At 18.1% G+C, this 22,476-nt stretch overlaps 1 protein-coding gene across 1 annotated transcript in view; it reads left to right on the top strand.

Annotated features, from left to right (window-relative positions):
- LOC727456 (glucose-6-phosphate 1-epimerase) overlaps nucleotides 1–17,886 on the top strand; it is a 28,214-nt gene extending 10,328 nt beyond the window's left edge. The window contains exons 3-6 of the mRNA XM_003251812.4: nucleotides 15,177–15,235; nucleotides 15,342–15,679; nucleotides 15,789–16,097; nucleotides 17,617–17,886. Coding sequence (XP_003251860.1) covers nucleotides 15,177–15,235; nucleotides 15,342–15,679; nucleotides 15,789–16,097; nucleotides 17,617–17,625 — 715 coding nt within the window. The 3' untranslated portion in view covers nucleotides 17,626–17,886. The remainder of the gene's footprint in view (nucleotides 1–15,176; nucleotides 15,236–15,341; nucleotides 15,680–15,788; nucleotides 16,098–17,616) is intronic.
- Nucleotides 17,887–22,476: the final 4,590 nt, after the last annotated feature.

The following is a 22,476-nucleotide window of genomic DNA, read 5'->3' as shown; positions in this document are numbered from 1 at the left end:
AAATTATATAATTTTTAGATATGCTATCATTTACAATCAATAAATCACTTTATAGAATCTCTATGAACAATATTATAATATAATTATATTATAATTATAATATTATAATATAATAATTAAAGAATCTCCTATATATCCTATAATCATCCCAAATGAATCATTTTTATTAAATTTAAACATTTCAAGTATATATAAAAAAATTTAGTAATCACAAATTTTTCTTTATAACATGATTAATAAGTGAAAAATTCTAAGCTATAATATATCTTATTTTCATTGATTCTACAATTATAAATTTCGAAATTTTATAATCCATGCAGTTGAAATTGATATATTTTCTTTATGATAAGTGCATATGATGTGATACGAGATAAGATAAGTAATTTTAAATCAAAGATGTTAAGCAGTAAGAAAAATCGAAAGAATGATGATTATTTTGAATGATGATTTTACATATAGCTTAAATTTTGAAACTTGAGTAATGTGAGCTTCACAATGCTATGTAGACAGAAAATAATATCATGGAGTCTCCGGAGCAGAATCCAGTCGAATGGGAATGTTGTAGAATGTCGGCAAAAACCGCAGACCTCGAGATCATTAGTCTACAACCAAGCTTATAACCCAACGTGGTATTATACCGGGTGAAGTAAAATTCGAGTAAATTGTCTCAGTCAGATTAAATTATTTCACTTAAATCAGAAAATTCCATTAATTTCATAAGAATATTTTCATTTTCACTCGTATGTAAGTAATTTCATAAGTTCAAAAAAATAACATAAAATAAAATAAAATACCTTATAAAATTTGTCATTATATTTTATTTTGTGCTATTATTATTTGCAAAGAAATTTATTGAATATATATTGAAAAAAAGTCCAATGGTTAACACATCCTATGTATTATGATAAACTGAAAGTAAATTGTAATCATCATTTTTAATTAAATCTCATGATAGAAATGTGCAATATTATTTCTGATAAAAAGTAGTTCCATTAATAGTTTCTATTTCTTTATTATTTTTATTTAGAACGTTAGAAAGTCAATTATTTGAAACTTTGATAAATTCTGTTTTATATTTATGTATTATATTATGTTATGTTTTATATTTATGTATTTATATATCTAGTTTAAATAATATTTTTATAACATTTTTTAAATAGAAAAAATAAATAAATAGTTATAAATATTATTTTTTATATATCTTTAATTTTAATGTAACAATGACATAATATGTCTTTTATAAATTGTTATTAGAAAATGTTTATTTTATGTATATTTATTTTACAAGAAATATTTGTAAAATATGATGTTCAATAATATCTTTTTCTACATTAAAACAAATAAATTGATATATGCAAATTTATTCAAATATTGTAACATCGAATGTTATTAAAAAACATAACATTATAGCATTCTATATTCTAACGTAAACGCAATATGTATCTATTTATTATTTAAAAAAAAACAGAATATTTATATTAAACAAAGTATATTGTAATAAAAAACTTATTTGCATATGTATATTATATTTCTTTATATGCGCCATTTTTCTTCACACAGCTGGAGCACGCCTAGATATTAGGTTTTTTTATATTCTATGCATACAAGTCGGTTGCTTGCGTAATAAATCAATTTATTACACTTGACCTCAAATTTTCACCATCTTTGAAATATTGCAAATGATGCTTAATGATATCCTTTAATTGAATATTTAAAAAAAAATGTATATTAAATAATTAAAGATAACATTGATATATTAACATAGTAATATTATTTGTAATCTTAAAAAATTATTTGTAATCTTTTATAATTACTTTCATATAGTATAGTGATCGATAATTCGATAATAACATGTTAATAAAAAATTGAATATGAAGGTAAAATTTTTTCTACCATAGTCATTAATGAACAATTATCCTCTATACAATTTCTACAAATTTTGATAGAATTCAATCTATTATTATTTTAAAAAAAAATTAATCTGAAATGTTAAAACATTTTTTAATATTGCCATTATTAGTTCAAGGAAAGATTGAAAAAGTAAATAGAAATTACAAAGTGTAATCAATTGATTCAGATTTCAGTATGTTTTTTACTTGGCATGAAAATTTGAAATTAAAAATATAAGAAATAATTTATTTGCAAACTGATCTCTACTATTATATTAATTATAAATAATAAAAACTACATGTATGTATAAAATATTAATGTAATTATGATAATCTTTGAAAAGTCGATTTTAAAGGCCAAAACAAATATTAAAATTGATGACATAGTCAATTGAAACTTATGTGAGTATTTATTTTTAAATATATAGAAAAATTTGCAGAATGCACTTGACATGCAAAAAGACACAAAATATATATATATATAGATATATAAATATTATGATATTTAAGAAATGAAAAAGATTTATTTAAACTAAATTTTTTTAATTATATTCATAAAAATTTAATTTTGCATAAAAATCTATAATTATATTATTTATAAACTAATTAAAGTTTGCTTTAGATGAAACAAGATAGAAGTAGAATAAGATCGTTCTATCTCAGTTATATCACTATCATATCCTCTATTCTTTCTTTATTTCTTCTAACACGAATTTAAATTACTTATAACATAATAAATAGATTTCAAGTTACATTTAGTTTCTAAAATTGATTTATAAAATTATATATAAATACAATATCCAATATATATATGTTTTTTAATCAGTTTTAGAATATATTTTCTATACTTTGATTTATTCTATAATGAATAATTAATTTTTTTCATTCAATGTGCTTCATATATCATTTGTACAATTTGATCATTAAATACAGAATGTCTCATTATTTGCAAAATAAATTAAAAAGGAAAAATTAAATTTTTTAATAATTTTTTAATTTTAAATAATTTTAAATATTTATGTTCAATAATTCTTCGATTATTTTATAAAAAAACAAAATCAGTGTATATTAATTATCTATATTACAATATACACTATAACTATAATGAAGCAAATTATACTTATTCGTCATTTCTAGAGGCAATTATTTACTCCATATTATTTATTCTATATTACGTGAAAAAGCACAAGATTAAAGATACAAAATCAATAAAAATTATTTTTCTAAATTTAAAATTGTTTTTACTTTTTATCAATTAATGTGATATAAATGTGATAAATTGTCACTATGAATAAATATGATTCAAGATGTTTGATTAGTTATAATAAAAAGTAAAATATTTAAAAAAAGTTTAAAATTCCAATATCGAAAAAGGCAACAAGATATAACGGTATCATTCTTGAAGAATTCTTGAAGAATTTGCTCATTCACAGCCTACTCGTCCATTTAGTCTAACTTGTGCAGTTGTAATCCAAAGAAAACCGACATATCATTCGCTCTACTATTCTTTCTCTCTTCCTCTCCATTGCCTACATACGCGTGAGTTAAATCACTCCCTCACTTTAATTCATTAATTATTCATTTAAAACACTTTAATAATTTAATAATTTAAATTATTCAATTCAAAAATTCTATATATTCAATATTATATTCAATATTATGAAAATTAATTTAGAATGAATAAATGTATAAATGTCAATTTTAATTGCAATATAGATTTTTATAATCAAATTAATTTTATACTTATAATCCCATTTAAGATTACAATACATTTTATGTCCATTTATGTATTCTTTGATAATCATATATATATCATATATATATCAACTATTAATGGATATAATGAAATAAGTAAAATTCCTTGCTTTTAAAAGAAAAAGAACGTATAAAATATAAAATTCAATTAATTTTATCTCTTTTTTTAAATATAATAATAATATAATAATAAAAATAATAGTAAAACGTACAATTTGAAATAATATATAAAATAGATATACACGTAGTATTAATATATCATGAGAGTCTTTTTCATTTCTTTTCATCGACGAAAATTTAATGTTCTTTTAATCATGAATCGCGAATATCTTGCTTATAATTTAATAAATTTTAAAATCTTAAAATAGATATAAATACAAAATAGACATTTAATTAATTATTTCATTTAGATCAAAATACTTATATAATATTAATATAATACTATAATATATATATAATAATAATATTAATAATAATAATAATATTGCAAATAATATAATTTTTATATTAATATAAAATATTTATTTAAATATTCTTGAAAATTTTGAATTTTTTAAGAAATTAGCATACAAGCAAATTTAAAAATCTAATCTAACCAGCATGTATTGTTCATATTTAGTCGAATTAATATCATGAACTAATTAAACATAATATTATTATAATAATACGTGAAAAAATTTTAAACATATTGATGTACAGAGTAACTATGCAGCAAGTTTTATCTTTTCTTTTTTTGAAATTAGAAAAAAAAATGGATAGAAAAGAAAAAAAAGATGAGTTCAAGATAAACTTATTTATACATATTTATACATAAGATAACATATTTATGATCATATTTTTTTTGCATATTCATTGCAAATGCATTATTTTTTATAAAAACCTTCTTTTATTTTGCATATGTTATATATTGAATTTTGTTATCATTCTACGTAAAAAAATATTAAGATAACATAATAGTTTACTATATTCTTAGAACATTCTAATGAAATTTTATTGAGATTAGAATAAATTTTAATGAATCATATCTACATTTTTTATAATGAATATTTTTTACACTTTTTTATAATGTTTAAATATAAAATTGATTGCAGTCATTATACAATACATAATACAAGTATAATATTTAAATAATTAATAATAAATGTTTTCATAAATACATCAATGCTCATTAATGTGATTATTATGTTCGTCTTATTTGAACTCTTTAAATCTTTTTTTTTTCATGTTATTTAAAAAATGAAATATATTTCAAATCTCGTGAAAGTTATACAAAAATAAATTTTAAATAGGATTAAATTGCATAAAAATGATCAAAAATCAAAAATTAATTTGAAGACAAATCATTAAATTATTCACTTTTTTCTTTTAACATTTTTTCTTAATTTTAACAAAAAAGGAAAGAAAATAATTTGTTAATACTTACATAAATTATTTTATCTAAAATTAATATCTATGTACTATCTATGTACTAAATCTGTTTCTTATATTTAAAATAACTTCTGTCTAATTAAACTCTCATATTTAAAATTTTAAAAAAGTACTACAAAAACAAAGGAAAAAATCTATTTGTCTATATTGTATATTATATTATATATATGTTGTGTATGTAATTTCAAAAAAATAATATTTAATCGTAAATAGAAACTTAATAATAATAATAATAATAATAACATATATAAATAATTCTTAATATTTGATTATAACTAATTAAAATATAAATAATAATATAAATAAAATATGTTTTAAATAATAAAATATAAAATATTATAAAAGTTTCTATTATATGCAGATGTTGAAATAATTATTTATAATTTTTATTTATAATATTAAAAAAAAAGAAATAAAAAGAAGATGGGAACATCTAAAAGTTTTATACAAAAGTTTAATTTTTATATTTAAAGAATTATGGGATATTTGTTAAAATAAATTTTATATAATTCAATATAAAGAAATATTTATAATTTGTAGATCATGTTACATTAAATATTAATATCCAAATCATTTTGCATATGCAACGCATATGGATAACGAATGATTTAAAATGTTGCATATAAATATACTTATTTCATACATTAATTCTGTATTAACATCTATATTAACATGAATATTTATGTTTTATTTATATTAGAAGATAAAAATAAATAATGCAAATCGCTCAATAGTTTTGGATAATTTATTGCTCGAAGAAATAATGATTCATAATAATTCATATATGTATTAAAAAATTTCTATCAATTAATTTTTTCTAATTCGATCAACAATTATTTTCAAGATAAGATTATAAAGTACTTATAATTCGCAAAAAAAACATTATAATTACATTATAATGAAACAGTATATAAATCTATATAATAAAGTAAAATATTATAGATAGATTTCGAATTTTAATATAATAATTAATTAGATATTTAAAGATATATTTCTATCAAGTATTTCTTATCAATTAATATCATCTAAATTAATTTATATATTAATTTACGTATATATATATATATATATATATATACAAATAATTTTAAAAATAATTAGTATTAAATAAAAAGATTGACAAAATTTTTATTATAATTTTTATTCTTTAAAATATTATAATTTCCTATCTATTTCTATGTATATTATTCATATAATATATTATTTAATTGTTATTATATTAAAATCTATAAATACATAAACTAAAGCTTAATGTGAAAAAAATCAAATAATGACATGAACAGGTGTTAAAAATCAAATAGAAACATATGTAATTAATATATGTAATATATCTATAGTGATTATTGAATTGTTAATAAATTATAATAAGTATAATAAATTAACATTTAATTTATTAACAATTCAATAATCACTATAAATAATATATATTAGTTACGATTTACTCTCGTAAATCTTTACAAAAATTTTAACTTCCTATATATTATATTTAAATCAATTTACTATTTTCTCATTTAAATTTATAAACAATTTTCTAATAAATAAATAAGATAATAAAATACAATAATGATTTGCATACCATATCTACTAATAAAATACGTCAATTATCTATGTACGTATACTTTATATTCATATTTTAAAAAATATTAATAATTTCTTGATTTTTATTTATGGATATCTACAAAAATTGTATACAAATATTTGCCTAAATAATCAAAAATCGTGATTCCAAATAGAAATTCTTATATGTATATATACATACATCTTGTATGTATCTTTAATATTCAATTTAGAAGATATTATATTTAAATTAATTTTCATCTTATTATCTAATTTTCATGTTGATTTAAATAAGTTAAGTAAGTTATTTTCATAAAAAAAAATATTTTGTAAATAACTCAACTCTGTTTTTCAAGAGCTATATAAAAATTATATTCTTATTCGAAAAATATAAATTTTTTCTACCATTTGCAAATCTGCAGATATGATATCAATAATTAGTAATAAGTATTATATTATGAGATAAGATAAAATATTTGCAGACAAATATGAATATTACGAATTAATGAAATTTTCAATAATATTTTTATTTCATACGTAATGTTATTTTTGATTTCTTCTAAGCAATGACATTAATAAATTCTTATATATATATAATAAATATTTATTTATTGTATAATTTATTAATTTATATAATAAATTTTATTATACAATTTAAAAATAATAATAAATAGACAATAATTATATTTATAAATTATATAATATAACAGTGAACTGTCTAGTTAATTAGTTTACATTGCTATATTAATGTAAGAACTTTGAATTTCGGATCATTTGATCTCTGATATAAGTTTATATACGACTAATTAACAAGATAATTTTGCACTTTTATTAAAAGTTATCTTTATACAAATATTTTGTTGTTTTTTGGAAAGTGTATTTATTATGAAATATAAAATAATCGTTTATTAACAATTTTTATCGAATAATATTAACTATATTGAGTTCGAAAAGATGTTTCTTTATCGAATCAAACATTAAATTAAGAAATTCAAAATATATTTAAAATTGTTCAAAATATCAAATTAATCATATTTTAAATCAATATTAAATATCGATAATAAGAATTAATAAAAATTAATTCTCAATTGATATGTTCAACTTCATTCATTCTATTTATATTCTTGAACTATCATCAACATTTATTTTGCAATATAATTTAATGTAAGCTAATCTGTTAGGTAATAAAATGTATACATGCATTATTAAATAAGATATTAATTTTATTAAAAATATAACCATATTTATTTTAATTTTATTACTATTGAATGAAAATTTTATTATTATATATCAACTATCAGATATTCTATATATATTATATAAATATACATATGTACAGACATATATATATATAATGAAATCATTTCTTTTTACAAAAAAAGTCAATCAATTGTCTTTAATAACTTTTTCTTATTGGTATAATAGCATTAAATTCATATTATGATAAAATTAATATATTTTATTATAATATTATTATGAAAAATATTGAATTTTTTTTAATTAAAATGTTTTTTTATTGCTTTTCTTAGCTTGTTTGATTATTAACAATATTTTAATAATTATTTTATGTCACAATAACTTATATAAAAAGGAAAAAATTGTAGTTTTTGCAAACTTTGAAATTGCATACTTTGATAAAAAAAAATAAAATAATTTTTATAGTAAAAAACTTGAATTATTATCAGAACAATAGAAAGAGTTTAAAAAATAATGATGGTTATTATATTATATAAATTAATTAAATAAATTATTTTCTAGAATAATTCAATCTATTTATTTACTTAATGAAACTTATCAAAATTTTTGTATGCATTATTGTTATTTACATTGATTTGAGATATGTTGATATAAAATTAAAATAGAATAAAAATATTAAATATAAAAAAACAATAATCTTTAAAAATTCTAATTTATAATTTTCAAAAATCATTGATAATGAAATTTTGAAAGATTTTATTTTTAATTATTTTGATAGATTTTGAATAATATTTTTATAATTCGAACGTTAATAATTATCAAAAAAATTTCTAAATTTAAATAAAGTTTAAATTAAAATTAGTTAAAATTATTTATTTAATTTAGATGTAAGTACGTAATTAGATGTATGTATAGAAATATAATTATACAAAAGCATAATATATAATATAATATTTTTCAATTAAATTTTTTAATTTTTCAATTATTCAAAAAAATTATATTTTATTGTATTATTTAAAAGTTATATTTAAGAATAAAAGAAAAAATCAAATTATTGTATTTTAATATAAATATTTTGAATAATTAATTATATATAATTTATTAAATTAATATATATTTTATTCATCGAAACTTCATTTTCATTAAATCAATATTAAATATTCATATTAATTACTTTAATCTATTTCTAATATCATTTCCCATTCCTAATTCTATTCTTTAAATCCTATTTCAAAAGAAAAATTATTTAACAAATATTTATTATAACAATACAATTTAATAGTCTAATAGTTCTTTTTAATAGTTCTTTTTAATAATTCTATTATATAAAGTTACAAAATTATCCAAAACATTATTTTTTCAGACAATTAAAACATTCATCGGTGTCATTCGTGTTGTCAGTTTTATTAGCATAATGACGATGGAAAGTTCCGTTAGCAGTAGAATTTTTTGTTAAGAATATTCTCGTTTATCAGCAGCTTTCAGGACTGTACTTAGTTTCACACGATCGTTCCAGGGTAAGGGCAACTCGAGAGAGAGAGAGAGAGAGAGAGAGAGAGAGAGAGAGAGAGAGAGAGAGAGAGAGAGAGTAGAAGTGGTCATGGTACAGGCACATTGGCGTAAACGTGTCCGACCTAGTATAAATAGGTTTACTTCTTGCTAGCCTTAGTTAAACAAAGTTCCACCGAGCCAGGAAGCATTGGGAAGGCGAGGTTCGGGAGGAGAGAGCGTTACCAATCCCGCAGCTTCTCTTAGCACTGCTATTGCTGCTGCCTCTGCTCTACTATCGCTGCTGTTGCTGCTGTTACCGCTTCTAACCATTGAAAACGGGGAAACGCAAAAACTAGCAGCTTCGTCAGAGCTTCGAACAAGTATCTTCGATATACAACGGGTGTCGTTTTTTGACTTCTATATCGTAAAATGAAAATTGCTGCTAAAGCATGATATGCTATATATTTATTTCTTATTTTGTGAAAGGAAATATTTTTTTTTTGTTTTTCGTTTTATTTACTTTATATATGTTTGTATATTACCTTATATATGTTTTTATTTACTTATATATGTTTTGGATAATTTTTTTATTGTTGGTATATTTTATAGTAGATATATAAATGTGTATATATATATATATATATATATATATATATATATATAAAATAGATATATATGAAGAATGTAAGACAGTTTTGATATATTTCGTTTAGAATGTTCCTATTTAAGTTTCAAAAACATAGGAATATCTAATATCTCTTATTAGGTCTATCTCTATATTATCTTTAGTTAGGTCTATGATGTTTGGAATCGATATCAAACCTTTTTCATAGATTGAATTCTGAAAAAAGTTTTTTGAAAAAATATTGACATTATAAAATAAAAATGTGTTCATAAAACTTAAAAATAAAAAAGGCAAAGAAATGGAAGATTATAAATCAATTTCATAATAAAGTTTTATTAAATACATAATCAGAAAATTATATCAAAAAAATAAAAGAAATTATATATATAAATATATTTAAATTTAAATATATTATCTTTATATTATATATTTTTATAACATATTTTAACTATTTTAATATTTAACTTTTTTAAAACATGAATTTTTTTGAAAAAAAGTCATAAAATTTTATAATATCAATCTTTTCAATATTTGTTTATATTTTAAAAATATTTATCGTTTTTTTTCCTTAGTAATTAAATCAAATTATGAAGCATTTATGATATTTTTAAAAAATATTCTTCTGGCTGATATGATACCAGTTATTCTACTTACCTAATGAATCCATACAAACTTTTTTTGTTTCCAAAAATTAAAACATAAAATAAAAACATAAATCTTCTTCTAAATATATGTATCATTTTGAAACTATGAATAAATCAAAAGATTATTATTACTATTTTGAAAAAAGTAATATTAATATATATATATATAGAATATTAATATATTCAAGGAATATTGAAATGTTGTTAAATTAAATATAAAAATTTATATTTAATTTATACAAATGTTTATACAAATGTCAGTTGAATATTATTTATTAGATTATAAATCATTGAAATTTATGTTAAACAATAAACAATTATTTCATTCTATCTTTATCACATTACCATTTCTCTTTATTTAATGTAAACTTCAAGTGCTTATAACTTAAATAAACTTCAACTGACATTTTTATATATCAATTTTTGTATTTATTTTTATTTAATTAATAATAATTAAAATGAATTTATTTTATTAAACCTTTGACTTATTTTAATTTACATGAAAATAATTCATATAGAGAAAAATAAATCATAAAATTTCATATAATTTTTTTAAAAAACTAAAAGAATAACTATTGTTACTATTAAATCAAAATTTATTAAAATTTTAATTCTTGATAAATAATATTTTTTAAAACAAATAAAAAAAAGAAAAAAATTAATAATTTTAGGTAAAAAATTAAATATTCTAGGTTTCTTTCGAAAACACAAATTTACAAATTTCAAATTTGAATTTCACGAACACAATTATAAAACTTTAGATTATAATACTATTATAAAACCTAATAATTATTATTAATAAAAAATAATTAATAATAATTTAATAAATATCAAATTACGATTTAATATTTATATTTATTGTAGTCAAATTAATATTTATATATTTATCTTCTGAAAATCTTCATTTATATATCGTGAGTTGTGAAATCATTATATATGATATAATTATTGATTTTTATAATAAAAAAATAAAAAATATTTTTAATAAATTTCTAGAAGATATGCCATGTCCAGCAAATTTATGAAAACATAAATTGAAAAATATATAAACAATATTTTATTAAAATAAAATTAAAATTTTAGAAATATAAATTATTTATTTATTCAAAAAAAATATTAAAACAAGAAACAATAGGAAATAAATTATATTTATTTTTTAATAAATTATCATGAAATGCAATAAACTACATTAATTCAGACTAAAAACATAATAAAAACGAAAAAAAATGTCTTTCTCTTATATTTCAGAAAAAGATAAATGATGATAGATGAAAAGATATTAGATGAAATAACTTTTAAATTAAAAGAATTAAATTATTAAAGTATTAAATTATTATTATATCAATATAAATTTTATTATAAAGTTTTCGAGAAAATATAGCTTATAACATTTTATACAAACCATTCAGTTCAAAATATGTGAATCACATATACATATATTTAATTCTTCTAATTCAAAATACATTAATTTCTCCATAATTTTTTTAATTGCAATAAATAAATATATATATATATATATATATATATATATATATATATATATATATATATATATTTATTTCACATATTTAATTTAATACAATACGTTAATCTTCTTATTCTTTTCATGCTGCGAACGGCTGCGATTCCGAAAATGTCAAAGTTTTGAGATGTCAAAAGTTTCTTTTCTCTTCAAAATTGGTTTGATTTAATCAGGCAAAAGGATATTCGATAAAGAATATCAGGGTTAACTGCGTCAGAAATTGCGTGCCACTCAAAAGCAGCAGAGGAGAGTAGCAGTAGCAATGGAGGGTAACAGCAGCTAGAAACGACGAGGAGGAGAGGTTGAAACTGTGATGCCTGCAAAAAGCACGGCAGACAGCGCCGATCGTTTTTGCTTGGCGTCAGCCGCGTTCCTACCACCGCGCCGCGTCGTACTTCGTGGTGGTACATCGTTCCTTCTACTCCCTTCTCCTTCTCACTTTCTGATTCGTTTCTGCGTCCTTCTCTTTTCTCTCTGCGTTCTTTCTCTTTCCTTATATCAAGTCCTATCTCTTTCTCTGTTTTGCGCGCGCATACTCTTCCATCCTTCTCTTTGTATATTCTGTGTCCACTTCGAGAAATCGTATAAACAGATAAAATTACTTTTAACGTTTATGATTTACGCATCCAGAATACTAAATAACATTGTTATGTTGAAGAAAATATAATAACATTTTTTTATTTTATACCGCGATAATAAATATAATGGAATTAAAATTTTGTTCTTACTTTAATATTTCTAAATTCAATTCAAACAAAATCATATTTTAAAAAATGTGATTTTGTTCTCTTTTTGTATAAATATGAATTAAATTTTTATCTTCTTCTTTCGTTCATTTTTTTTTTTTATAAAATGATTTATTTCTTTTGTAAAAAGGAGTACGAAATAATATATAAATGTATTTTCAATATTTCTAAGAAAGAAATTAATATATTTTTTAAGTTTTTGAAATAAATGTTATTTAAAAACATTATTCAGAAACATTATTCAAAAACATTATTCAAAATATCCATTTTATTTTTGCTCTTAATATTATATTATACTTCTCTATATTATACTTTTTTAAGTATAATAACTATATATATATATATATATATATATATATATATATATGTAAAAGTAAAAAATAATATGTAGTAAAAAATAATGTTTCTAAATACAACTCATTCGTTTAATTAATTCAATTTATTTATTAGAAAAGAAATCAAAAACAAGAAATTTTTTATGTTCAAACAAATATAGTAAAAAAAAAAAAAAAAATATTGTATTCTAGTAACAAATTGGATAAATAAATTGAGTAATACTAAATCTATATAATATATATATATATATATATATATATATATATATATATATATTAAATAAATATATTCTAAACATTATAAATAAGAAATATAAAATTATAAAATTTATTCAAGACTTAAATATTCTTTTATTTCAAGATTTAAATAAAACTTGAATAAGAATTAGTTCAATGTATTAAAAATATAATCATATATAATAATAATATATATAATAAAAATATAATAAAATTAGAAAAATTAGTAGTAATAATATATTTTAAGTAAATTTTAATTAATGTATGAATGTATTATTTTCTTAATTATAAAAATCATTATCTTCCCCTCTTCTTGTTACTAGATAGAAATTTGTGACTTTGAAATCAATTTATCTTTAATCAATTCATTAACATTGCAAACATTTCTATTCTTGATATTTGAAAGTAATTAATTTTTTTTTTCATTTTGACAAGACTTTCAATACATAGTATACATATTCAACATATTCAATACATAGTATACATTATTAATTTCACTCAAATTTAACTTAAAAAATGATCAATCAAATTTATATAGATATATTATTTACATAGATAATTTATTAAAATCAATTTTCTCATACAAAACTTTAAAAATATATAAGATATCGTTTTATTTGTAATATAACTGAACAGAAAGTAATTTTTCATGAAAATAAAATAATGAATGAAAAAATAATTTGAAAGAAAAAAATAAAATTTTTTCATTGAGACTGTTTTCAATTAAGCGTAAAATTCTCTAGCTAATTCTCGATTGAATACGAATAAACTATTGACTATAAATTATTTTCATATGAAAATATAAAGTAAAAAATAATATTTTTAAAATAAGTCTTAAATCTTCATTTTTGAGAATGTAAATATATATATAATTAACTAATCAATGAATTTTCAAATATTTTCAGAAATTAATTTTTAAATGAAAAAAATTTTTTCATATTTTATTCATTTTCACATATAATATTATTATTATTATTTTTTTTTTTTTTGATTATTCATTCATATATAATCGAGAATTTCATTTGTATTTAAAGATTTTCTAAAAATAAAATCTTAAATGAAAAAATTGTATTCATTATTACAATTTATTTTTTTATGAAAAATAAATAATCATTCTCTGTTTCATTATATTATGAATAATAAAACTTAATTAAAAGATTTTTAAATTTTTATATATTTTTTTTTGCATTGAATTTTTTATTTATATACTTTTAATATGAAAAATATAAATAATGAAATTAATAAATTAATAAATTTAATGATTAATAAAATTAATAAATTAATAAATTATATGAAAAAATCTATTATCTAATAAATTTAAAATTTTTTAATTTTTTAATAAAATTTTTAAATATCAAATACTATTATATTCTTCATTTATAATTTTTAATCACTTTAAAATAAAATTTATAATAATAATTATCTATAATTATAAATTAGATATAAAATACATAATTTATCCATATTTTAAATTATATTATAAATATAATTTACCTTTATTAAATTAAAATCATAATCTATAATAATAAGTATTTCAATATTATAAGATAAATATTATTATTTTAAAATATTGTAACAAATAATAAAAAATTTTTAATGCATTTAAATTCAAAATTATATTTCATATAATATTTATAATAATTTATAATTTTTATAATAATTTTGAAATACTATTTAATTTTAATAATTTTTTAAAAATAATTTCTCTTTTATTAATATCTAATTAGAAGAAAATTTTTTTATATTTCAGTAAGCAAGCTGTATTTGATGGAAAGAAAGCTATTAGAGGAGGCATTCCTTTCGTTTTTCGTAAGTATATACAAAACGAAATGGAATAATTTATTAAAATAATCACTTGTAAATGTGAAAAAAAGTGTAAAATTAAATGTTACATATGTCCTTCAATTTAATTCAGCACAATTTGGAGCATGGACATTTGGACCGCCTCATGGTTTCGCGAGAATCGTTCGTTGGAATGTGGAAAAATCTCCTGAACGTTTACCAAGTGGTGATGTCGAGGCAATTTTCTCTATTATGGACAGTGAATTCACTCGTTCTATGTGGAATTATCCATTTAAATTAACATATAGATTAATTCTTCGGGAGAAGGAATTACATTTCAATATTGGCGTATACAATCCTAGTAAAGATCACACTTTTAGTTTTAATTTGTTATTACATACATACTTCAAAGTGCCAGATGTTAGAAGATGCCAGATTACTGGTCTTCATGGATGCACATTTATCGACAAGGTATTATTATTATAATCATATCAAACTGATTATACATAATAATATACATTTTAAATAAAAAATAAATTTCTGTTAATAAACATTTACTAAAGAAAATTTTTCTTTATAGACAAGAGATAACCAAATTTTTCAAGAAGGTCGCGATGTAGTAACTGTATGTGAATGGACAGATAGAATTTATCAGAATACACAACCAGAACACATTATTACCAATGTTGTATCTGGTAGAAAAATGCGAGTACAAAAATACAATTTTCCCGATACAGTGGTTTGGAATCCGTGGCAGGAAAAAGCTCGTGATATACCAGATTTTGGAGATGACGAATTTCCAAATATGATATGCGTAGAAAGTGGACACGTTAGCAGTCCAGTGATCCTACTCCCTGGAACAGCTTTCGAAGCCAGTCAAATCTTGCAGGTATTTTATAATATAATATATTTAAATACATATGATATATATAAAACTATAATATAAAAATCTAATGCATTAATATCTAAGAATATATTTTTAAAATTCTTAATTAGATAGAATTTCCAAAAAATCTTTAGTGTATATAGTTCGTCATTGTCTGCAAAAAAAAAGCTATGTATTAAAACTGCATTATACATCATACTCTGTTATTACACCAATATAATAACAAATTTTTAGTTTCCTATCATTTCATATTATTGTTGATTTGTTATTTTGACTTACTCTAATGAAATGATCTATTTTATTCGAAAAAATGATCTATTTTAAAATAATGTATTATCTATTGAATAAACTTTGGACATCTTTGCGTACTGAGACGCGTTATTTGTATCACGAAATGCAAACATAACCTTATCTATCTCTTGATTATTATTTGAAACAAAATGAATCAACGATGAAGAATTATGTTAATAACAATGTAGGTTACATAATATAATGTAATAAATGCAGTTTAAAATACTAATATTGAAAAATGATTAATTCAAAAAATATTTATTTTAATAATTATAAACTAATATTTGTTTTATTTATTATATTATATTTGTTTCTAAAATCGCTTTTTTCTATAAATAAGATCGATTCTATAAGACAAACAAACAAAAACACATCCATAAAATTATATTTTTATGAATAATAAAAATTAATGTATAATTAAAACTTATTTAATTATATTAATTTATAATCAACTTAAAATTGCATTAAATGAAGATAGATGCTATTATCGTCTCATTTGATCTAATAAAAAATTTATTTATTAAGTTTTCCGGTTAACAATTTTTGTATATAATATTAATATTTTCTTAGAAAAATTATATAATAGAAAATTTTAAATAAATAGAAAAATATGATATTATAATATATATATAATATTTTTTTTTACATTTGCTTTATTTATAAGGTAATAATATTAGAGATTAAAATAAAACAATAATATAATCAAATTTATCGTAATAATTACTTCAAATTAACATTAAATTTTGATGTAAAATTTTAAAAGATCAAAAAATGGCACACTTAACATTGAACATAATAAAAGTTTTTAACATAAATCGAAATAATATTAATATAATTTACAATAAAAATTGCAAATATAATCAAAAACTCGAGAATATTCGCATAAATTTCATTAGTTCATTTTTAACAATTTCCATCGTTTTTTTATTGGCTTATTATTTTTTTTAATGAAATGAACTAATATTAAACTAATATTAAAAATAACAAGAAATTTCATGGATTTCGTAAATTTTAAAAATATTATAATAGTCTAATCATTAATGGAAACAAGGACATAAAACTGAAATTTATATTGATAATAGGAAACAATGTTTTGTTTTATATATAAATTTATTTTATTTGTTAAATGTAATAGCTTTGAATAAATATTTATTTATATATTATATTGTATATATTTGTATAATATTATTTGTATGTTATAAATATTTATTACATTATTTTTATATTTTAGGTAATGTGAGTAGAGGGTGGACCAACGTCGCATGTAACAGCCGGAAATAATACGAATTCGTTACTTCCGGTCTCCTCTGCATCAGGTACCGTTTGGCCAACTAGTACTGGATGGTTATATATGCCACCACCACCTCCTCCACCACCGCCACCGCCACCTCCACCATCAACTCCTTCGACACATTCATCGCGTTTACATGGTCATTGTATCGCTCAAACTTGCACTATATGCTCTCTTAATCTTTAAAATAATATTCTGAAAAGTCAAATTTAAGAAAGACGCTTATCTTATCTTTAATTGCTTTCATTCACTAGCTCTACAATATTTTTATATAGACATTTTTAACATTAAAAATCGTAATCGATATTAGTAAAAATTATCATTTCATAATATATTAATATTCACTTTTTATTATAATAATTCAATAATATTGATAAAATTTGATAAAATTGAATTTAAACGAAATGAAATTATTATATATTAAGTTGTCTCAAAAGTTTTTTGTTTTTTTTTGTTTTTTTTTTGTTTTTTTTTTTTTTTTACCACATAGATTTTTTCTAGACTTAGATTTTTTTATGATTTTATCTTTCTACAATATTGAAATGAAATATATTTATAATAATTCAATATTTTATCATTTTTAAAATTTTATATACAAGTAATATAAATTTATATACAAAATAACTATTCTAATAGTAGATATCCATGTATTATCTCTATGTAACTTGTATTATTCTATTTTTCAAAATAACTTTGACTCATTTGCAAAATGTTCAAGATAGCTCTTAATATTATCATCTGACCAATTTTTTTTAAACATCTAATTATTCCATTTAATGTAATTATAAAAAATAGTCTATAATATAATCAATTTGTTATTTGATAATTTTCTAATATTATTATTTAATAAATTTTATAAAAGAAAATAGAGAGAATACTTAATAAATATTAGAAAATCAAAAGAAAACTGAATGTTTTATTATAATAAAAACTACGTATTTTTCAAATCTTAATCAACAAATGAAAACTGTGCATGCAAATAATAAAAAGAACTTTTGGATAACTTAATATAATAATATATTAAGATACATATAAGAGCAGATAGTTTAAAATTGAAAATTATTAATAAAGTTATTTTTTTTATATATGGTGCACAAAATTAAAAGTTTCAAGTAATTACAAATTATTTTTACTTTTCCACATTTGCTTTGATAAGAAAAGAAAAATTACTTTTTACATTATTGTTACAATTAAGAAGAATATCATGCTGAAGAATTACATTTACCAATTTTTAATACTGATATAGTGGGTAAATGTTCCTACATTGCTATATGTTGTACATTGTAGTTTTGCAAATGAAAAAAAAATCAAATATCATTTTTTGATCTTATTTAATTTATTCGACAAAAAGCTCAATGTTAAACAAACGAAAAGAAGAAATATTATCAACTGTGATTTTAAAAAAGCATATATCTTATATATCAGTTTTTTTTAAACTATATCATTTATAGAATATGTACATAAATTTTTGAGCTTCCTTTCATAATCTTTTTTCAAATAATAAAAATTTTTTTTTTTTGTTTAAAATATGACATTATGTAATTTCATGTTTCTTATATATATTAATATAATAAAGTTGTAGTACAGATATATAATGTTTATCAATGCTTAGAAAGTAACGTTTTAAATAACTTCCTAATAACTTCAATACTTTATTTATAAACAAAATTTTGAATATTTTCAATAAACTATTTCTATATATTACAAATAAATATGTATCACTTAACTATAATAAAATTATAAATACATTAATATGTATTTTTTAAAAAATTTATATTCTAATATAAATTGGAGTTGTGTTAGTATTTTAAAACATTCCATAATTTACTCTGATTTTAATATTTACATTTCCTTTAAAATAAATCATAATTTCATTTCTATATAATAGGATACTTTTATCTTAGATATCTTGTATTAATGTACCAATTTATTTGTTTATTTGTTTTATTATAGTATTTATATTATTATAGTTGTTTTATTATCTTGAGTTTTATTATATATTCATGAAATTTTATATAATGTGCAATTTTAAAAACACTACTAATTTACAATAGTTTTGTTTTCATTTATAATATTTCAAAAGCTTAAATAATAAATTCAAGTTAATTATATCAGCTTCAAATTCACAACTCATCTACAAAACTATATTGGTGCTAATATTACAGATTTATTTTAATAGTATATTATTCCAATAATAAAAAGCTCAATTAGCATTTATTATTATTGTAATTTTAATACAAAGGTAAACTTTCGTGAAGTTTTCAGATATATTATGTACTTCTTATATTGTGCAAAATTAAGAAAAATATACTGTAATAATAATATCTCATTGAAATAGATGTAAACAAAATATTTATATCGTAAGATATTAAGTATTCTTAGTATAAAGTAATTCTATGTATGTATTAAATATTTGTAAAAATATTATAATGTCTATGTTATATTCAGTAATTAACTCTTTAGAAAAGGACTTTAAACTGTATTTACAAAATTACAATTCTGTATAACTGTATTTACAATTAAGCCCTAAGATATTTAAATTGTTATCAAAGTCTATAATATACATAGAATATCACAATAATTTAATGCAGAACATACATTTTTGATTATTGTATATTTTATTCTTAAATATAAATGATTAAATATTATAATTTCATATTTAATTTACATATATACATATATATTACATCACATTTTTAATTTTTCAATAATAATTTCATAAATAATAAATAAAAAAAATACTTTAACATTTTTTAAAATTAATTATTTTATATATTTTTTGTAAATGTATAATTTAAAATTCTTTATACTTTTATTAGTCGAATAAAATTTAAAAATAACTTGTTGAATTGTTGTTATTCTTTTATTAGAAAACTCATTTAAAAAATTTAATTAGAAATTATTATTTTATTATATAATATATCTAATAATCTAATGTTTTGCATTTTATTATTAAGATATTCTCTTCGTATTTCTCTCTTACATAAAATATAATCAATATGTTAAAATTTATAATTATAATTCTTAAATATAATATTTAATATAGTACTAAAGAAAGTACTATTACATTAATACAGTTTTAAATATATGAAAATTAATCCTATATTTTTTTAATATATATTTCTGTATAATTTGATAAGATATATAATTACTATTTGATTAATTATAATTTTTATTAATTTTAATTATTTTTTAATCATTTATAAACAAAAAAATTAAATTAAAAATATTTAATTATTATGATTTAACAAATTATATAATTTAAGGTTAAATATTAAATATATGCTCAGTAATTTTTTAATAATTATAAATATTTTTTTAATTAATAATATAAATAATAAAATAATATTTAATTGATTAAACATTATATAAAAATTATTTGTATATTTTCTTAAATAGCTATCAGATATTATACAAATATCCGGCTATTTATGAAACAAAAATGCAATTTATATTTAATAATTATTAAAAAATATTTAAGTTAATGTCATCTAATTCTTAAATAATTTATATTTTTATAGGATCGGATTATATTTTATTGGATTTAGAAAATTTAAATATTTAAATGAAAAGAATTTATATATCTATTATAATTAATTTCCATATTCATTAAAAAAAATAAATTCAATATTGCATATTAAAATATCAGTAATATAAATATATAAATTCTAATATTTGATTTAATGATAATATTATAATACATTCTTTGTAATATTATATTTTTGGATAAACATATTTGTGTGAAATAGATTTTTTGCTATTTATTTTAATATAAAAATTTAATTCACAAAATTTAAAATAATTTTAAAGAAAAAAGATAATGTAATATTTATATTTATTTTTAATCTTTATCTAATAAATGTTTCATATTACTACGAATCTTAATTAATATATTTTAATATAATTTTATTTCATTATTTTTTTTTGTTTGGATCAGATGAAATTTCATAGTTACATCTAGAATATATATATAAAATATATGCTTAATTAAATATATTCTTAATTTATAACATTGTTTCTTATTTATATGAAATTTTTATATATTTAATATTAATTAATACAAAAAAATCTTTTATTTATAAATATATTTAAAAATTATTATAACTTAATGAAAAATTATACAATTTAATATAAGTGATAAAATACAAGTAGAATTTTTTTTATCCTAGAAATAAATCAAATTATTATAAACATAATTTTAATCTTTGGAAACTATATAATTTATTTATAGTATATAATTTTTCTTATATTTTATTTTCCAAACATTATAAATCAATTATAAAATTTTACATTTTCTTTTAATTTTAAATAAATATCTATTCTTGATATTTATAATTTGTATCAAGTTTTTACAAATAATAAATGAATATATTACAAATTTATTTTAAAAAAGTGTAATAAAGTTTAAATAATGATCAGTTAAAAAAAATTTTTAATATTTTTAATATTATATATATTTTTTCTTAAACATATGAAAAATTTCATTTCTCATAATAATAATGTGTAATTTCTTTTTATTATAATAAAATATAAAATTATCATAAATGTAAGAAAATATGCAAATAATAAAAATATATATTTAAATACTTATGAATATTAATATTAATTATTTGAATATAACTTACTATATAATTTAACATAATAATTTAAATATAAATAAATGAAATTAACTAACATTTGATATAATTTCCATACTTAGTATATTAATACATGTACATATTTCATTCTTGTTACTAGTACAATAGTAATACAATATTAATTTAACATAAAAATAAATAAGAAAACCTAACACATTTATTC

This window comes from Apis mellifera, linkage group LG2 (genome assembly GCF_003254395.2).
Source record: "Apis mellifera strain DH4 linkage group LG2, Amel_HAv3.1, whole genome shotgun sequence".
NCBI lineage: Eukaryota > Metazoa > Arthropoda > Insecta > Hymenoptera > Apidae > Apis > Apis mellifera.
Note: the sequence above shows the minus strand (reverse complement) of the source record. Positions and strands in the feature narration are given on the sequence as shown.